A 21,691-nucleotide genomic window follows, 5' to 3' on the forward strand; every position below is an offset into this window, starting at 1 on the left:
GAAGCGAAAAATAGCATAGTTAAATGAAGCGAAAAATAGCATAGTTAAATGGAGGTATATATGCTGTAAAACTTTTGTATGAAACATTTTTTAATATTTTGTTTAGTTTACGAGATATATCAAAAAACCGCAAAAATGTCTAACTTTAAGGGGTTACACCAACCTAGCGGAAAAAAATTCAATTTTTTTTTATTACATTTTCTTGAAGCTTCTAAGTTTCGAGAATATATCCTGAAAGTTTTATGTTGATATCTGAAAAAATGCCGGAATTACAGAGAGTAAAACGGGATCGAGCGTTCGAATTGGAGCAATATCAACATAAATCGCCACTGGACGATGATGTGATTAAAGCCATTCGTCCAATATTTGAAAACAATTTTCTAGTGATAATTTACTGGAGAAATGCATCGGTGGATTTACGCAAAACGTTAACAAAAGTTTGAACAATCTGATTTGGCGCATAGCGCCAAAAGTGCAGCACAACGGTGCATACGTTGTGCAAATTGCTGCCAATATTGCTGCATACACATTTAATAAAGATGCTGCCGCATATTTATTAATGATAATAAAAGAATTGTGCTGCATACTGCGAAAATCAAGACCGGGCGCGCATCGATGTGGCCGAAGTACAAGCGCAGAAGGCGACGCGCGAAGAAAGGATTGCTCGCTGTCAACAAAAGTCTTCACAAAGCGCTGCTGTTATTGATGTGGAAGGAATCTCATATGGCCCCAGAATTGTCAACTAGTAAAGTGCAAAATTCGGCTATTAACAATAGTAGAACTAAACTTGAAACTTTAAACGCGTTTTTCTCAAAACATGGTTTTCAAAGTTGGTGACCACCAGATCTCAAAAAACTAATCGATAAATCGTTTTCAAATTTTTACACAATACTCTTAGACACATTCTTTTGTCGGTGACGATCTATTTTTTTTTTAATCGGTCTTCATTAAAAATTAAAAAAATGAAAAGGACAAAAATTTTTCGTTTTTTTTTAAATTTTAACTTCAACTCATCGCCATTTTGTAACAAACGATAAAATCAACAATCGGCGATCGTCACCGACAAACTACTACTGTTAACTTAAAAACACCATTTTGTTTTTTTGTTTCAGATAGATCGTTTAGACGGGACAGTGGTCACCGCAAAATGCGTTTTTCCAAACCTCAATGTGTGTCGGCGGCCATATTTCTGCTTTCCGTCGCCATTGTTTAATAAAAAAATTTTTTTTATATTGTCGAAACATAAGTCAATAATCACCCAAAATTTCATTTAATTCCCACTACCCGTTTAGGAGGAATAAAATATCAAAGTTAGGCCTGTTTTTCGACCGTCTAGGTTGGTGTAACCCCTTAAAGGGTGGTTTTACCCCTTTAAACCGTTTTTGGGCACCAATTAAAAATTTCTAAATTCATGTATTCACCCCCTCTACATTTATGCCAAGTTTCATTAAAATCTGAATTTACGGATTCGCGAGGTTCCCTTGTTAGAAACACGAATAACAAAACATATAAACGACATTTTAAAAAATGAGTGAACAATTCGGTGGTCAGTAAGAACAAAACTGTAAATTATAACTTCGAGTAGCAAATCCCTCGAGTATTACATACGCGGAAAAAAATTATAATAAGTCAAATTGAAAATTGAAGTTATTAACACTTAAGTTGTTCAGTTAATCAATGTACAATAAACGTAGCGGACTTGGTTAGGTGGTATGAGAGTGAATAGTCGTGTGGCGACAGCGGTGTGAGAATAGGGATAGAAATAATCGGTATAACGAGATTTAGGTTGTAAAAATAATTGTAAGAAAGAAGAGAGGAGAGTGAAGTTGTTGGGTAAATGAAGGAACGTAACAGAAATAGAAGATAAGGTCAGAATTTGGATAAAAGATCACAGGAATGAAGGTTAGGATACATAATCATGCGCGAGAAAATGTAGAGAAGACAGTGGAAAGAGGTAAACAATGTTGAAAGAGGGCTAGAGGAATTAAATAGGTAAGACATAAGGTAGATACGTGAGTCATAGTGGAAGTGATAGAGGATTATAAAGAAAGAATGAGTAAATGAACAAAAGACAGTTAGGTTAAGTTATCGTTCGAAGGTTCTAGAGAGATGACCAAACGAAAATAAAAGGTAAAATGTATATGTTAATGAAAGCGAAGGTATAATTATAGAATATGTAGGATAGGTAGAATAGATAATAATATTGTCTTAACAAAATTAAGAAATTTAGAACAGGAAGAAGTGGACTCAGAACGCATGATGAAAATGACAAGGATAAAAAAAGAAAGAGGAAAGAAAATGCAGAAAGGACAAGAATAAGAGAGGACGACAATTCACCTGCAGAACGGTCACGCTAGGAAAGATAGAATAGATAATTCTATGGCAACTGAACTTGTCTATAAAATTAATTGTAAGAATTGCGACTCAACTTACATAGGACAGACAAAGCAACATATAAAAACAAAAATCAAAGAACATCAGCGTAATATAAAAAGTTCGTCAGTGCATCATAACGTTGTCACCAATCATCGCGTATCTCTGCATCACAATTTTGATTGGTCTAAATTGGTCTATTTTACATAAGGAGAAACAGAAAAGAAAGAAATCGCGGAAATGTTTTTATTAAAAAATTTAAAAATAACATTAATTTACAAAGAGACACAGACCATCTTAATGTTATATATGACAGAATTATAAACATAGTTTAAGTATTATTTTTCGACTAGTCATATTCTTAACTGACTTATTTAATGTCATCAAACTTAACTTTCAACAATTTTCTCATTTCACTGACAAGAGTTGTGTAGTACAGACGTGCTAACATCCAAAATAACACTCAACGATTCTTCAACAAAAACTCATAATGGAGAGAAATTAATTTATTGACGTAATTTAAACAAGCATGTATATTCTGTGATTGTATTTTTTATCAAATTTAAAAAAAAATTTAATAATTGTAACACTTAAGCGTGATAAAGATTATCAGACAAGCCCGATTTAGCACATTGTCCTCCCGGTTTTTTAATTGATCAATTAAAAACATTTTCAAACAGTACATATTAATTGGCAAATAGTAAACCAATATTGTATTAAGATTGGCCAACAGTTGACCAATAGTAGGCCAATGAACTGTGTTACTATTGAATAAACAACTCCGCCCCCTCCTTTCACCCTCATCCCTACCACCAAGTCAAGGGGGATATATAAGGATGGTTACAATCCAAAAAAGCTCAGTATCGGAGCTCCTAGCCTTGATGATGCAAACTGCAACGTTTGCGAAACATCGGCGCAACGCTGTATCAGAACGCGGCATGTATTCGGAAGCCCTTTCTATTGGAAGCAACATCAATGGCCGTGAAAGCTTTAAGTCTAAAATATTGAAGTTATGTTACAAAATATCATTTTTGAGAATTAATCATAAATATTTCCATATATAAGCTATCCGTGCTTACGTGCGCTTTGTATTATAATTTAAAAACAATTTAACAAATTGCACACACATTTTAATTGAAAACATGTAATTCATCACATCCTTAATATAAAAAATACATAACTTTCAGAAGTTTATCTTTTATATGGTTATATGTAAAATTATATATATATATACATATATGAGTTATATATGTATATATGTGTATATGTATATATATTATATATATTATATATATTACATCATGTATATACATATAAAATAAAATTTAAGCCAACAAATGTTATGGTAAAAACATCAAATCTGGTAAAATAACATCAGGTAATTAAATAAATTTCCTTTTATAAAATTCCAATTTATACATATTGATAATTGAAAAAAAAATTTGCATAAACGATTACATAATAAAATCAATATTTAATACATAATTATCATCCTTGTATAATTTTCTATTTAATTTAATAATCTGATAACATTCATAAAAAAGTTATTAAATTAATTTATATTTTCATTTATATTTACATTCATTTTCTTAAAGATTATTTTAAAATGTGGATAGAAGCTTATTTTCTAAACATTGGTTGTAATAGCGTTCTTTTTATCAATTCATGGACTGGACATTGTCCCAATATCATTTCAAATTTAACACCTCTGGATAAATATATTACCACTATGATTATACCAAAAAGTACTACAAAGAAAATACAACCATTAGATGTTTACAGATTTAGAATTTAAAAAAATTGTGCTAAAAGATTTTCAAATATACATATATTGTCTTATTATTGGAATATAAGGTTGCAATAATGTAGCTATAGTAAAATGTTCGTGGTGCAAGAAGTCATTATGTTTAAAACATTTCTTCATTAAATATCAATATTGCAATAAATATGAGTAAATAATATAAAATATATAAATTTATTGCATAAATATTATAGTTTTAAAGGCTTGGAAAAAAAACGGTTTTTTTTTTTTTTTTTTTTTCATTTTTTCCGTGAACTTTTTCGGTTTTTTTCACAAGGGTAGAAAAATTCGTCGAAAAATTGGCATATGTTTTTCGTAAAATTTATATTTACTTTTGTATTTCTAAATAACTAGAGTTAGTTTAAAATTGGTCTCTCATATATTTTGTTTTTAAAGTACTTTTTAGTATTAATTACAAGGAAAACATCAAATCACAGTAAATAAAAACAAAATTAATATATTTTTAAATAATTCATATATTTTTTACCAAAATATATTTTATTTTCAAATTAAATCGTAACTTATAATTTAAACAAAAAGCGTATTATATATGAACTTTATGAAATAAAAATAAAAGCATTTACATGTTGTAAGCAGATTAAAACATTATAAAATCTTTTAAATAAAATAAATTAATTTTTTTTTAAATTTAATTTTATTCGCAGTTCTAAGAATTAATGTTTTTATAAAACTAGTATTATAAATACAATACGCGTGCGTGCGTGCGTGCGTGTGTGTGTGTGTAAGGAGAATGATTAAAAGTTTATATATGTATATAAAAATTTTAAAAATTAGTTTTAATTTGTAGTCAACATAAACCACTTACTGATATATTTGAGATGCTATCGTATTCTTTACGCAACGTACACTCGCAAATAATAACGTCTGACTACACTAACTGCGCTAGTTCAGAGTGCCTTTTTTTCCAATACGAAAACATGTGGAAAGAGAAAGATACACTTAGAAATCTCTCGGAATTAGTGTAGTTAGTGTAGCCAGGCATTTCTGTTCGCATATATACAGCAAACAGTAATTTTTTCCAAAAAAAACAATTTTTTGAAAGAAACCTGGTTTTTTCTGTTTTTTTCCAGCGATTTGAAAAAAGCGGCTTTTTTAAAACTATAATAAATATTTAAAAATTATTTTATTAATAAATATTTAGAAATTATTATGTAAATCACAATCTTATTATGTAAATAAACAAATTGTAAAAACATAAAAACGAAAAGTTTAAAAAAATATTTATAAGATATTATAAACAAATAATGTACAAAAATAAGTAAAATAAAAAATTTTATTAGTTTTAAAGAGAAGTAATAAAAACCATTATAATTCTTACTATTATTAATAATTTGTAATAGTAGAATCAATTATATAGATTTGTTATATATTTTCTTATTTAAACAATAATTATTTGCGCATATAAGCATGGATAGCGTATATACCAAAACATTTATAATTCTCGAAAATTATATTTTGTAACATAACTTTAATATACATGGTTGAATTTAGAAAAAACCCTTTACTTTGTCAAAACAAAATTTTTAATTAAAAGAAATTGAAGAGTAATGTTTTGTTTAAAAAAAAATTTTTTTAATCTTTTAATTTTTTTTCTTTACAACTTCAAAGTACTCTTTAAACTGTACTTTTATTTAAAAAAAATTTTCTTTCTTTTATCTTCCGACATAATATTTGTTGAAAAAAAAAAAAAAATTTTTTTTTAAGAGCAAATTACATTGTATACCACGTCATGACACGATATGCTATCTAGAAATTCTTTTAATTATCTTAATCTACACACATTAATTGTGCTTTACGCACAGTCAAATGTGAGTCACCAATTTTTTCCTAAAACGACCTTTTTAGTCTAATTCTACTAGACTAACATCAGGGTAATGAAAATGCAAATTAAAAAATAATGCATTACTTATTATTTTTTTAATAAATAATTATTTCTTTACTCATTAATTATTAAAAAAGTAATGCGTAATAAAAAAAATCGCATTACTTATTTCAAAAGTAATGCGTAATGAAAAATATTGCATTACTTATTAAAAAAGTAATGCGTAATGAAAAAAATCACATTACTTATTAAAAAAGTAATGCGTAATGAAAAAAATCGCATTACTTATTAAAAAAGTAATGCGTAATAAAAAAAATCGCATTACTTATTAAAAAAGTAATGCGTAATAAAAAAAATCGTATTACTTATTAAAAAAGTAATGTGTAATAAAAAAAATTGCATTACTTATTAAAAAAGTAATGCGTAATGAAAAAAATCGCATTACTTATTTTAAAAGTAATGCGTAATGAAAAAAATCGCATTAATTTTAAGAAAGTAATGCGTAATTAAGGATCTTCGCATTAGTTATTCAAAAAATATTTTTTAATGAAATAGTAATGCATTACAAAAAGTAATGCATTACTTTAATTAATCTTTATTACTTCAAGCATATATACAAAGTAATGCATTATTTAGAACCCTGTCAATTCGTGACCACATAATTTGAATTTTATGTTACATTTTATTTTTGATTCGGTTTAAGTCAAGTGCATGCTCATTATTTCATATTGAATAAATGTATGAAAAATATCCGAAAATGTTGTTTTTTACGGTTAGCATCATTGTTAATTATAATTCAATCTAATTGAACTCGGACTGCAAAATATTTTAATACCGAATTAATTATTTAAAAAATAATGCGTAATACGAACAATCGCATTAATTATTTCAAAAGTAATGAAAAAAATCGCATTACTTATTTCAAAAGTAATGCGTAATGAAAAAAATCGCATTACTTATTTCAAAAATAATGCGTAATAAAAAAAATCGCATTACTTATTTCAAAAGTAATGCGTAATGAAAAAAATCGCATTACTTATTAAAAAAGTAATGCGCAATGAAAAAAATCGCATTACTTATTAAAAAAGTAATGCGTAATAAAAAAAATTGCATTACTTATTAAAAAAGTAATGCGTAATGAAAAAAATCGCATTACTTATTTCAAAAGTAATGCGTAATAAAAAAAATCGCATTACTTATTTCAAAAGTAATGCGTAATGAAAAAAATCGCATTACTTATTAAAAAAGTAATGCGTAATGAAAAAAATCACATTACTTATTAAAAAAGTAATGCGTAATGAAAAAAATCGCATTACTTATTAAAAAAGTAATGCGTAATGAAAAAAATCGCATTACTTATTAAGAAAGTAATGCGTAATTAAGGATCTTCGCATTAGTTATTAAAAAAGTATTTTTTAATGAAACTGTAATGCATTACAAAAAGTAATGCATTATTTAGAACCCTGACTAACATAAGATATTTCATAATCTTGGCAAGATACTTTGTATACCACATCAGAACACGACATGCTATCTAGAACATTCTTGCCATTTTTAAACAATTGTTTTAAATTGTTTTTAATAGAATATGCTTTTCTGCAATTCAGAATTTTAGCAATAGCAATGTAAAATCCTAAGCAATAGTTTTAATATATAAAATTGTAAAAAAAAGACATTTTTCTTAGATTCTTGTGTCTTGTAAGTCACTATTGTGATCATTATCCCATATGTGTATTTTTTACTGCAAAAATTTTTCAATCTATTGTTTGAGAAACTATTGCTCAGGATTTTACATCTATTGCTAGAAGTCTAAATTGCAGAATAGCATATTCCACTAACAATAATTTAAATCAATTAATTAAAAATGGCAAGAATGTTCTAAATAGCATGTCATGTTGTGATGTGGTATACATCTTGCCAAGATTATGAAATATCTTATGTTAAATTAGTAACTAAACTCTAGTTTAGTAACTAGACTCTAGTAGAACTAGACTCAAAAAGGGCAGTTTTAGGAAAAAATTGGTGACTCACATTTGACTGTGCGTAAAGCACAATTAATGTGCGTAGATTAAAATAGGTACATTTGCCACTCGCAAAAAGTTGGAGATCATTGCAAAATTACAAGTTAAAATAAAAAAAAAAGTAGTTTTTTTTGCTTGCAACTCGTAAAGTAAAAACGGATTCAAAAAAAGTTTCAAATAAAAATTGTAAGTATTAAGTAGATCTGCAAAAATAAATTTAGTTCATTAAGATCGGTTAATTAGTTTGGTTGTAAAGTAGAAAAAATCATGAAAAATAGTTTCTTAAATTGTTTATAACTTCTTTAAAAATTAACTCAAGAATTTGAAATTATAAGAAAATATAGTTTTTATTATATAAAAAGTGTATCAAATTTCATCAAAAAATATTAATAACTTTTCGAGTTATATTATGTTTATCCGAAAAGCGCTCCACTAAAATATAATTTCTACATTTTTGAGACCATGCACAAAACCGAACCAAAGTTTTTTCTCTTCTTAAAAAGCTGCAGTATCTTATATCGGTATTACAAAATGTGTGCAATGCAATTAAGTACCTCAAATAAACGTGTAAAAACAAGCTAAATATAATTTAATTTTTTTATTGCAAGGAATGTGTAAGTTTTATTTTTTCGCATAATTTAGTACAATTAATGAACATTTAAATTAGCAAAAAAACTTAATATTTTAGTTATTACTACTAATTGCACTAAAGTTTTTTCTAATTTAAATGTTCGTTAATTGCACTAAATTATACGAAAAAAATATAAAACGTACGCATTCCTTGCAATAAAAATAATTAAAAAATTAAATTATATTAACATAGAGCATATGCACACCCCGCATAGATAAATAAATTATTTATACATATTTAACGTGTCAAATAAGTAATTTGAAAAAGGAAAAAATTAATTAAAACGTTTATTTAAATATAAAAAAATAGTTTAGCTCATTAATGTTGTCCAATCAAAATAGCCTAGATTTTTAAAAAATCATCTTTCTAGGACGCTTGGTTCCCGAGATAATGACGATTAAAATAATTTGAACGCGCTGGATCAATTTTGTACGCGCGTACCTAGCCACGCGCTAGCAGACAACGCGCGCGCGCACGGCGCCACCGACCGCCGTTCTCGAGTTCATATTGCTTTTGTTGACACGTTTACAGTGGTCAATCTTCATGAATCACTTCCAACTTTTGGGAAAAACTACTTTATTTTTTTAATAAGACGCTGTCAAAATTTCAGCTCTTAATATTCATAACTGTAGCAAGTAATTTTTCAAAACAAAAAAATTATTTCGGCTTCTAAACAATCTAGGATAATGTTCTTTTTTTAATTTAAAAAAATCGCACCTTTTAAATGCATTTTGATAGCGTTAATATTTTGAATGTTATTTTATTGTTAATTTAGCTTGTTCTTTACACGTTTATTTGAGGCACTTAATTGCATTGCACACATTTTGTAACACCGATATATGATACTGCAACTTTTTAAAAAGAGAAAAAACTTTGGTTCGGGTTTGTGCATGGTCTCAAAAAAGTAGAAATTAAATTTCAGTTGCGTGCTTTTCGGATAAACAATTAATATAACTCGAAAAGTTATTAATATTTTTTTATAAATTTGGTACACTTTTTTATCGTAATAAGCTATATTTTCTTATAATTTCACATACTTGAGTTAATTTTTAAAAAAGTTATAAACAATTTAAAAAACCATTTTTCATAGTTTTTTTCTACTTTACGACCAAACTAATTGATCGATCTTAATGAACCAAATTTATTATTGTAGATTTACTTAATCTATTAACGTCCGAGCATACGCATTTTTAGCGACTTTATTTGCAACGTTATAGGTCTATAAAAAAAATTGAAAAGTATCATTTCTTACGTAAAATTTTATGCTCTTTCAGAATCCATTATCAAAAGTTGTGTAAAAAATAATCCCAAAAAGCTATTGCGGGTTTCAAGTCAAAAAATACAAAAAAATCGCAAAAACTTTTTTTCAATATATTTTTTCACATTAAAATAGTATAAAACTTAAACTCTTTTCGCAACTATTAGTACACAAAATATTTATACTTTAAGAGTATATTTTTAAAATTTGTCAAAATTTTTATTTCTATTGAAAAATCGGCTAAATCGCAAAAATTTACAAATTATCATATTTTTTCTATAATAATTCGTAAATTGCGGACAATTAACGACTTATTATCACTGAAAATAATGAGATTGATATTCGCCGTTCATTTTCAATCAAATAGGTATACAATTTTTAAGATGACAGATTTAATATAGCAACCAAAAAAGTGTAAAAATCGTCGATTTTTCAACATTTTTCCTTTTCTCCATGAATTCTTTGTTGAAAACTGTTTTATGCACAGACTATTATCAGTTTATGAATTTATTTATTAATATATATCAATAGACAAATTCATAAAGTTATTAAGCAGTAAATTTAAAATAGTAGAAATTGTTGGTTATTAAATTTTATTGCTGCTATATATAATTAGATATTTCCTTAATTTTTATAATTCAAAAATTAAATAACTAAATAAAAATCATAACCTTGATAAAATATTATATATATAAAAATGCGTATTTATAATTTTATAAATTATTGAAAAAAATTATTTTCAGTACTGTATTGAAAGTCGTCACCAGTAGGAAATTAATAAATAGAAATTATATGGATGTAATCAACCAAACTGTTTAATTTTTATTGAAATAAACTACGATGTTTCGATCCTTGTTTTGAACCCTTATCAAGTAGAAATGACGTTGCTGCCCGTAATTACACTGTCGATAAGAATTACAATGCATGAAAATCACGAACGCAATACAGAGGAAAGCTTAATAAATATATTCAATCTTTATTTACCAACATCCCAAAAGAACTGGCTCTTAAATCGATCGAAAAACAGTGGGAGGACATATCAAAATTTACCAACTTTGATATGCCACAGTTTCTTCATCTGGTTGGCTTTGTTCTAAGTTCTACTAACTTTAAATTTGATGACCATTACCACGAGCAGGTTTTCGGCAGCCCCCTGTCACCATTACTTGTCAACTTAGTAATGGATGACTTATAGACACATTGCTTGCAATCGTTAACGTTTGACATTCCTAGTTTTTTTCGATACGTTGATAACATTTTCACCATCTTACCAAAAAATAAAGTCAACCATGTTCTTTCCGTTTTCAATAACTATCACGAACGACTCAAATTTACGCATAAAACTGAATCTAACGGCATGATCTCTTTTCTCGACGTAACAATAATTAGGGACAACTACAAATTAATAACAGATTGGTACCGCAAACCAACATTTTCAGGGAGGTACATCAATTATTTTTCCAATCATCCACTAAGCCACAAAATCAACACAATTAATAATTTAACAGACCATGCTTTATTACTCTCCAATGAAAGGTTTCATAAAGCAAACATTGCAACAGTAAAAAACATACTCATCAACAATGCTTCCCCATAGACATAATTAATAAACACATTAAGATAAGTGTCAATCAATTAAAAAACCAGAACAGTAATTCACATACAAACGAAAACAGCAGATTTGATATTAAAAAATTTGTTTTACCTTTCATTCCGGGAGTCGGCAACAATTTAAAACACCACATAAACAAAATAGGATTAAACACGATGCTCACAATCCCCAAAAAATTAAACTCAGTAATAAAAAAGAGGAAAGATAGCCTAAAACACATGCAAAAGACTAACATTATTTACCGCATTGATTGCAATAATTGCAATGCAATGTATATTGGCCAAACTAAGCGACACTTATAAACGCGCATAAATAAACACAGAAAAAAAATTAAAAAACACGAATCATTCATTCTGTGGTTAGCAAACATAAAGTCAATAACAATCACAATTTCGATTGGCTTAATCCGCACGTACTACACACGGACAAACATCCTGTCAAAAGATCGATAGCCGAAATGTTCCACAGCAAAAAATTTACAAACAGCATACAAAAGGACACTGATAATCTGAGTCCCCTATACAATAATGTCATCGACTCGGCTTGACGTGCGTTTACTTCGCCTTGTTATTTTCATACTCCGACCGTCAGTTGTGCCCTAACCGTCCATGAAGAACAATATCTTCTTATTCTTGACTACATTTTATTTTATTTCGTGATTTGACTTTATAAACCTTTACACAATGACAACGGTAATGTTTAATACTTATTAAGCTTTCCTCTGTATTGCGTTCGTAATTCTCATGCATTGTAATTTTTATCGACAGTGTAATTACGGGCACCAATGTCATTTCTACTTGATAAGGGTCCAAAACGAGGACCGAAACGTCGTAGTTTATTTCAATAAAAATTATTTTTATCGAGTGTCGCTAATTCTTTCATAACTTTTGATACTTTTTTCCAATGATAATTATTCTCACGATTTATAATACATCATTCTCACTCATTTTTATCATTAATTGTTTGGAAACCTAATAATATCTTAACTATTATAATTATATCTTCTAGTGATTTCAGCTCGCAAGCCGAACGCGTTTCCATCTCTCCGTCTTATCGAGAGAGTAAGACAGAAAGTAAACAAAAAAGGATAAATATTAAACCGCCTCCTTTTATTGCTAAGCATCTATTTTTTTGTTTACTCTCCATCTCATTCTCTCGAAAAAACGGAAAAGTGAAAACGTGTTCGACTCGCGAGCTAAAATCACTAGAAGATATAAGTTGAGATATTATTAGCCCTCCGTCTGTACACTGACCCCAAAAGGAAACAAGCGAAATTTTTCACTTGTGTAGCCACAAGATTGTTGATAAGCGGAGCTTGGCTCCCCTTCCTAAAAAAACTTACAAGTGAACCTCGCAAACCCGAAAATTCTGATTTTAATGAAACTTGGCATAAATACATGAATTTAGAAACTATAAGTTGGTGCTTATAAACGGTTTAAAGGGTTGAAACCATTCTTCAAAAATTTAGAGTTTTTGCCTTTTCTCGATATATCTCGTAAACTAAACAAAATATAAAAAAATGTTTCATACAAAAGTTTTACAGTATAAGTACTTCTATTTAACTATGTCATTTATTTCCTTAAAAAAATTGTTTTTTTTAAACAAATTTTTTTTCTTTGTAAAAAAAATTTTTTTGGAAAAAATAAATAGAATAGTTAAATAAAGGTATTTATGCCATAAAACTGTTGTATAAAACCTTTTTTTATATTTTGTTTAGTTCACGAGATATATCGAGAAAACGCAAAAATGTCTCAACTTTGAAGCGTGCTTTCACCCCTTCAAGCCGGTTTTAAATATGTAAACATATATGATATATACCGTGACATGACGAATATAAAACTCGAATGTGAATTTGTGACGTAGACAGAATGAACTGTGTGAAAGCAACGTGACTACTCTAATATTGCGCACCTGTTAGATGAAAACTAATACAGGGATGCAGATATAAATGTATAGTATTATAACATAGAAAATATACAACATACGTAATATACACATAGATGATATAAATAAAACATACTATAAGATAGTATAATTACTTTATAAATGCTATATACATCAAAGTCAATTTTATTAAAAATTTATTTTAATTAAAAAAAAATTTTTTTTCGAAAAATAAACAGCGTAGTTAAATGAAAGTATTTATGCTGTAAAACTTTTGTATAAAACATTTTTTTTTATTTTGTTTAGTTTACGAGATATATCGAGAAAAGGTAAAAATATTTCAACCTTTGAAGGATAATTTTACTCCTTCCAACCGTTTATAAGCCCAAATGGAAAATTTTCTGATTTTAATGAAACTTGGCATAAATGTAGAGGGGTAAATACATTAATTTAGAAATGTTTTATTTTGGTTCAAAACCGGCTTGAAGGGGTGAAAGCACGCTTCAAAGTTGAGACATTTTTGCGTTTTCTCGATATATCTCGTAAACTAAACAAAATATAAAAAAATGTTTCGTACAAAAGTTTTACGACATGAATACTTCTATTTAACTATTCTATTTATTTTTTCCAAAAAATTTTTTTGCAAAGAAAAAAAATGTTTTTGAAAAAAAATTTTTTAAGAAAAATAAATAATATAGTTAACTAGAGGTACTTATACTGTAAAACTTTTGTATAAAACATTTTTTTATATTTCATTTAGTTTACGAGATATATCAAGAAAAAGCAAAAACTCTAAATTTTTTAAGAATGGTTTCAACCCTTTAAACCGTTTATAAGCACCAACTTATAATTTCTAAATTCATGTATTTACCCCCTCTATACTTATGCCAAGTTTCATTAAAATCAGAATTTTTGGGTTCGCGAAGTTCCCTTGTTAGTAACAGTAGGTACTCATACCCGGAAGGACGCTTCGACTCGGCGCTTGTTGTTAACACAGCAGCGTGTAAAGTTTACAAGTGTTCCCAAAAAGACCCAGTGTACAGACCGTATATGTATTTCGTGACGATAAGAAATATGTATTATTTTGAGTTTTGTATTTTTCTTAATTGTTTTATTATTTTTATGATGTTTTTACTTGAGTTGCAAGCATAATTTGCTTTTTTAAGTTTATAAAGGCAAATCACAATGGCTACTAGAACTTCAGAGCAGATTCGTTATTTTTTTCAAGAGCGGCAGACTCAGATATACGATATTATAATTTTTTCAATTTTGATTATTTTCCATTATATCTGAATTTTTTAATATGTACTTTAATTTTTTATAATAAAAAAAGATTTGTGTAAAAAATTATTTTATTATATTCCCATTATCCGAAAAATATCTTATTTTCAGTCATGCAAATAATTATACTTTTTGCAACCCACACATATAAAACAATTTTTTTCTGAAAAGTCATACCTAAATCTAAAAAACCTTAAAATATTTTTTCTTAATAATAATTTGTTATTAAGTTATGAATTTTTTTACAAAATTCCAATTTTTGTCAATCTCGAGATATTTAAAATGTTATTGTAAACAAACTTTTTAATGAATGACCAAAATAACTATTAAAATTTAAAATTTAGTTACTCAAAATTAGAAATTTTTTCAGATTTTTTGCATGTATTTAACATTAAAAAAAAGAGGACAGGACAAAAAGGGGTCAGTGTACAAACCGTGTTAGTGAAAATAAGTGTACAGATGGAGGGTTAGGTTAGGTTAGGTTAGGTTGTTGCCATAGTTGTCATCAGTGCCATGACAGCATGCGATTGCACGCGACAGCAATTTATGACATACATAACAATAAATATAAGTATATTAAATAATCAGAAAATATTTTTATTATTTTATTTAATATTTGTAATACAAGTAATTATTAAAAATCAAATCTTTTAATTTAAATTGACAGGTTTATGAAATAAATAAGTGATCGATACAATATATACAAATGTATAAATAGTGTAGATATAAGTTAGATATAAGTTTATTAGTTAGATATAAGTTTTCTTGTACAATAAGTTCTTTGATATTTTTAGTGACAAAACTGTTTTCTATTTTTATACATTAGTACCATGACAAATGATTCAATTTTAGTTCCATTACAGATGAAAGTACATCTAGACCAATTTACTGGTAATTGTAATGTAGTACAAGCTATCAAATCTATAAATGAGAATTTAGGCTTATTTATACTGTTTCTTGTGCATTTTCTTCTTTGCACTGTTGTACTATTTCATGTACCATTTGTGTCTGTTTGTGAAGTAGTGTATTATCCACAGTAATTTCTGTCCATGAAAATTGTGACGATACGGTGCCTTTCCGCAACCTTGGTTATTTATAATATGACTGGAAAACAAAAATAGTTTTATCTATTTGTGTAGATAAGTATACAAAAATGATACAATAATTGTTTACTTACAACGCCGAGTATTTGTCCATCAGGACCTGTTAGTTCACGCTTCCACAATATATCTTGGGCCATAAAATGTTTTTCACACAGAGATTGTCCTGCCCGCACTATAGTTTTTTCTTCAAATTGCATCTTGCCATAATTTTCTTATATTTTCGTCCTTTGGCACAATAAAAAAATGTACTTTCTCTGAATTCGATTTATATCCGGAAGTACATCCCGGAGCTATGCAATGTGGCATGCTTCTCGTTTTACTAGTTTCTGTAAACGTTCACTATTTATCAAGATATATTTATCACTATCACTTGCTATCACTATTTATCACTTGCGTGTGTTCACGCGTTGCACCACGCTGCAATAGGTTAGAGGGCTATGTTACTACCAGCGCCCCTAGCGGATCTCGGACAATAAGGAGGTCACATTTTTGCTTGAAAATATAAGCGAGTGCTAGAGGCCTGGTGAGAATAATGTATTGTAAATCACAAAAATAATAAACATTAAAGAAAAATATCAAATTATGGTAGAATTAGCGACACTCGATAACAATTTTTTTCAATAATTTACAAAACTAGAAATATGCATTTTATATATATAATATTTTATAAAGGTTATGATTTTTATTTAGTTACTCAATTATTAAATTATAAAAACCAAGGAAAATATCTGATTATATATAACAGCAATAAAAGTTAGTAACCAACAATTTCTACTATTTTAAATTTACTGCCTGATAATTTTATAAATTTGTCCATTGATGTATACTAATAAATTCATAAATAATAGTCCGTGCATAAAACAGTTTTTGAGAAAGAATTCTTGAAGAAATTTAGGAAAAATGTAGAAAAATCGACGATTACACCTTTTTGGTCGCAATATTGAATCCACCATCTTAAAAATTGTGTATTTGATCAAAAATGAACTGTGAATATCAATCCCATTTTCAGTAATAATAAGCCGTTAATTTTGTCCGTAATTTATGAATAATTGTGGAAAAAATACGATAATTCGTAAATTTTTCCAATTTAGCCGCCATTTTTCAATGAAAATGACAATTTTAACAAATTTTAAAAATGTATCCTTAAAGTACAAATATTTTGTGCACTGATGGTTGCGAAAGGGATTGGAATTTCATACTATTTCAATGTAAAAAAAATTTTTTTTTTATTTTTCACAATTTTTTTGTATTTTTTTTACTTAAAGCCCGCCATAACTTTTTTGGACTATTTTTCACGCAAGTTTTGACGACGGATTCTAATCGATCATAAAATTTTCCGTAAAAATTGATACTTTTTAAATTTTTTATAGACCTTTAATGTTGCAAATAAAGTCGCTGAAAATTATATAAAAAATGCGCTTGGGCGTTAATAGTTAATACCTACAATTTTTATTTAAAACTTTTTTGGATTCCATTTTTTGTTTACGAGTCACAAGCAAAAAACTGCTTTTTCCTCACTTCAACTCATAATTTTGTAATAACCCCCAACTTTTTGCAAATGGCAAACGTACTTATCTTAATCTATGCACATTTATTGTACTTTATGCAATCAAGTGTGAGTCACAAATTTTTTCCCCAAAAAAGTAATTCTACTAGACTATGTGGGCCAAACAAAGGAAAAATTAATCATCAAAATTAAAGAACATAAAAAGATATTAATAAAAAATGTGGTTCACCATTAATTATCTCTAATCATAGATTAGAACTGTCTCATAAGTTTTACTGGACATGTCAAAATTTTAGACAAACAAGTCTTAGCTAAAAAGATTCATTTCCGAGATGTTACAAATCAAACAGCAAAAAATGAGCTTAAATATGTAAAATGATATAGAATTTCTACTAAAATCATATTTACAGATCTTAGACATTATTGCAATTATAGCCTTTACTCTGATCAGCTGTTGAAATTTTTACTCTTTTGTTTTATTCTTAAGTCTTGTCCATTCCTTCCCTATTTTGTTCCCTACTTTATCCCCCCCTTCTTCTTTATCTCCTTGCTTTTACTTATTTTCTCACAACACTCATCACTCATGTTTTGACTCTAAGAACCAAATTTGTTTCTTATTTAAATCGTAGTTAAATACGTTCACTTTCCACCTATTAAACATACGTTTTAACTACAGCACAATCAAGCATTAATTTTAATTAAGTGTTTCTCTATCTTATTTTATAATTTATTACATCAATACATACATAATACTAAGACATTGGTCATATTTATAGTCCATTTTCACATCACAAAGAATAGAATGCATAACAAACAAATTTTACCATCTTTGGCACCCATGTTTTTTAAACTTTAACATCCATTACTGAACGTTATCTATGGATGTTTGCTAATTATACCATTCATTTTAACTATTATTAAAAGAAAATTATTACATGTCTACTTTGTCCCAACTTTAATTGTTACATTAATTATCCATGCTTTATGTTTGTATTTTAATGTTGATAATAAGCTGATGACAGATTGAAACGTTTATTTGTTAAAGTCATTTATATAATACATTGAATACAACATCCAATATTGGCTCATTTGCCTGGTTTTCTATTAGTTGATTTTATCATTAAGGCCTTACATAATATATTTAATTTTTCATTTAATTCATTCTTTTATTAAATTCGTTGTTAATAACTTCGTTGCTTACGTGAGTTTTGTTGACACCAGAAATTTCGTTATTTTCCAACTTTTCCTGATTAGAAAAATCTTCATTCGATATAATGTCGCAAACGACGTGTTTAAAGCTTTCCTCGATATTTTTTTCATCTTTTTGATCACGCATCACTTCTTCGAGCTTTTGAATATCTTTAGAGATATCCGATTTATCGTGATTTCTCTTATTGAAATCTTTCTTGCTCATGTAAACTTCTGTAAGATCAGCAACCGCCGGGAGGTCAATACATGCTATCACATGTGAGAATTAATAAGTTTTTTCAGTGAAACCAAAATAAGAATTGTATATAATGAAACAGAATCTGCTTTTATGGTTCTTCTTCTTCTTAAACGCACTAAAATATGAAATTATGAAGGAATATACTTTGTCCGATCACTCCGTTCCACGATTTGTTTCGTCACAGCTGACATGCCTAATGTCGTGTATTTACGCGCCCAATTTGACCAGTGCTACCAATTTAATAAATTTAAGTGCTATCGAGTCCGTGTAGGGGAGCGTTCCCACCACAGACTTCTATAATATACTAGACTGCGCTAACCTTGATTCCCTAGGCGAACCAGTATATAGGGTGTTTACGATAATGGCTACTGAGTAATTTTCTCTAGGACCGAAATATATGATAAGCACAACCATCTACTATCATCATGATTCGTGACAACTCAATGCTGTCCGGTATAGCCAAATCATCACGAGCAAGTTGCGAGTTCCGTGAGTTTGTAGCAGGTAACCTAAAAAGTACGACATAAATAATTTAATTATTACAATTAAAAATAATCTGTTTTTAATGTATGATAAGATTATTAACTTTAAAATAGTAATTATATGTAACACAATCATGTATTTTTAAAGTATTGTCTAAAGTAATATCAGAGATTATTTTATTTACAAATATTTATTTTGTCTATCAAGTTTCTATCATAACGGTATTATTTCAAAACCTAATATAATATTTTAATTAAACATTGATTCTCAATAAATGTTATTATTCATTATTAACTAACATATATATTAGAAAAGTCATCTTTTATTAAACGGATGGTGTTAACACTTTGAAACAAATGAGATAAATTATGTAAAATTACTAAATAAATCATTATTAATAATATTTTTTAGATTACAAGTAAAATAAAAATTTAAGTATAAATATTTTTCTTTCTTGTAACAACTGTTAATGATAAGTTGCATGGTGTTATCATTATTTTAAAAAATCATATATTTTTATGTATAAATATTATGCATGAATATTTCACTAATGTGAAACTAATAATAATGTTTACAATAAATTTTTTAAATTTGTAATACAAGTGCATAGTAAATTAAGATATACTGTAAACAGATATACGTTAGATATGCGTTAGATATACGTTATAATAGAAACTTGATAGACAAATTAATAAATAAAATATTTGTAAATAAAATAATCTCTTTAATATTACTTTAGACAATACTTTAAAAATACATGATTGTGTTATATAATTACTATTTTAATGAAGTTAATAATCTTACCATACATTAAAAACAAATTATTTTTAATTGTAATAATCAAATTATTTATGTCGTACTTTTTAGGTTACCTGCTACAAACTCACGGAACTCGCAACTTGCTCGTGATGATTTGGCTATACCGGACAGCATTGAGTTGTCACGAATCATGATGATAGTAGATGGTTGTGCTTATCATATATTTCGGTCCTAGAGAAAATTACTCGGATAGCCATTATCGTAAACACCCACTTTCGGTCTACATGAAACTAAGGCACTATAAAAGTGAGTATTCTCACGTCCGCCATTTTTCTTCTAACTAGCATGAAAAATTAGGTATGTTTTGTATATATATATACGTCAATAATCTTTGGAAACACCAAACTTTATGTGACAATGAAACGAAGACACGATATTTATGATTTTGAGACTGTAAAGGTTATTGCGATGTATTATATATGTAAAACATTATGCTAGTTACTTGCTAGTTTGAAGAAAAATGGCGGACGTGAGAATACCTACTTTTTTAGTATTCTAATGAAACCATAGCAATTCCTTCTCCATGTATATATACTCCATGGTGGAAGAATAGAGCTGTTCTTTTTAGCTGTACTGCTACACTGGTGCAACAAGTTAAAGTAATGGTCTGGGGCCCGATTCTTGAAGTCATTCGCAAGAGAAATGTATACGCAAATACTCGCTCTAACAGAAAGTTGTAAGTTTATTGGTTAATAGCCATACGATAGCCAATAAATTTCTAACTTTTCTGTAAGAACAGAATTTGCGAATACGTTTCTCTTGCGAATAAATTCAAGAATAGAGCCCCTGGAGCTCGATTCTTGAATTCATTCGCAAGAAAACGTATGCGCAAATACCCGCTCTAACAGAAAAGTTGCAAGTTTATTGGTTAAAAGCCATACAATAGCCAATAAATTTTCAACTTTTCTATAAGAACAGAATTTGCAAATATGTTTCTCTTGCAAATGAATTCAAGAATCGAGCCCCTGTTCTTTCTAGCTGCACTGTTGCACTGGTGCAATAAGTTAGAATGAGAAAAAATATACTTGTCTTACTTTAACTTATTGCACCAGTGCAACAGTGCAGCTAGAAAGAACAGACCATTGGTTTGTTCGCGTCGCCATGCTCCGACATGCTCCTACTCACTCCAACGCATTCTAATAGGTTGGCGTCATCGGAATCAACGTATTGGAGTGCGTTGGGGTGAATAGGAGCATGTTGGGGCATGTGACGCGAACAGACCCCATAAGATAAATATAGGTCTGTTCGCGTCACATGCCCCAACATGCTCCTATTCACCCCAATGCACTCCAATACGTTGATTCCGATGACGCCAACATATTAGAAAGCGTTGGAGTGAGTAGGAGCATGTCGGAGCATGGCGACTCGAACAAACCATATATTTTTTCTCATTCTAACTTACTGCACCAGTGCAGCAGTGCACCGAAAAAGAACAGACAAATGGTCTGTTCTTTCTAGCTGTACTGTTGCACTGGTGCAATAAGTTAGAATGAGAAAAAATATACTTGTCTTACTTTAACTTATTAACCAGTGCAACAGTGCAGCTAGAAAGAACAGACCAAAAATGTATTCTTTCACCATGATATACTCAAAGGTCTGGCGACTCTGAATAACTCTGAACAGTCTGT

The 21,691-nt window shown here is 28.4% G+C and overlaps 2 protein-coding genes and 1 long non-coding RNA gene across 5 annotated transcripts in view; 1 reads left to right on the plus strand and 2 right to left on the minus strand.

Moving 5' to 3' along the window:
- The window catches only part of LOC105839750 (claspin), a 73,927-nt gene extending 54,936 nt beyond the window's left edge, over positions 1-18,991 (minus strand). For all 3 annotated transcript variants that reach the window (XM_028194076.2, XM_028194075.2, XM_028194074.2), the window contains exon 1: positions 18,516-18,991. In XM_028194076.2, the coding sequence (XP_028049877.1) occupies positions 18,516-18,728 (213 nt within the window). In that variant the 5' untranslated portion in view covers positions 18,729-18,991. The remainder of the gene's footprint in view (positions 1-18,515) is intronic.
- Positions 1-21,691, plus strand: part of LOC105837488 — a 253,276-nt gene that overhangs the window by 141,016 nt on the left and 90,569 nt on the right. The gene's annotated exons all lie outside the window — the stretch shown is intronic.
- On the minus strand, positions 15,406-18,509 carry LOC118646427. The gene is made up of 2 exons (XR_004964002.1): positions 15,882-18,509; positions 15,406-15,808 (listed from the first exon to the last, which is right to left on the minus strand). It is a non-coding gene; the product is annotated as an uncharacterized LOC118646427 (long non-coding RNA).

This window comes from Monomorium pharaonis, chromosome 1, assembly GCF_013373865.1.
Source record: "Monomorium pharaonis isolate MP-MQ-018 chromosome 1, ASM1337386v2, whole genome shotgun sequence".
NCBI lineage: Eukaryota > Metazoa > Arthropoda > Insecta > Hymenoptera > Formicidae > Monomorium > Monomorium pharaonis.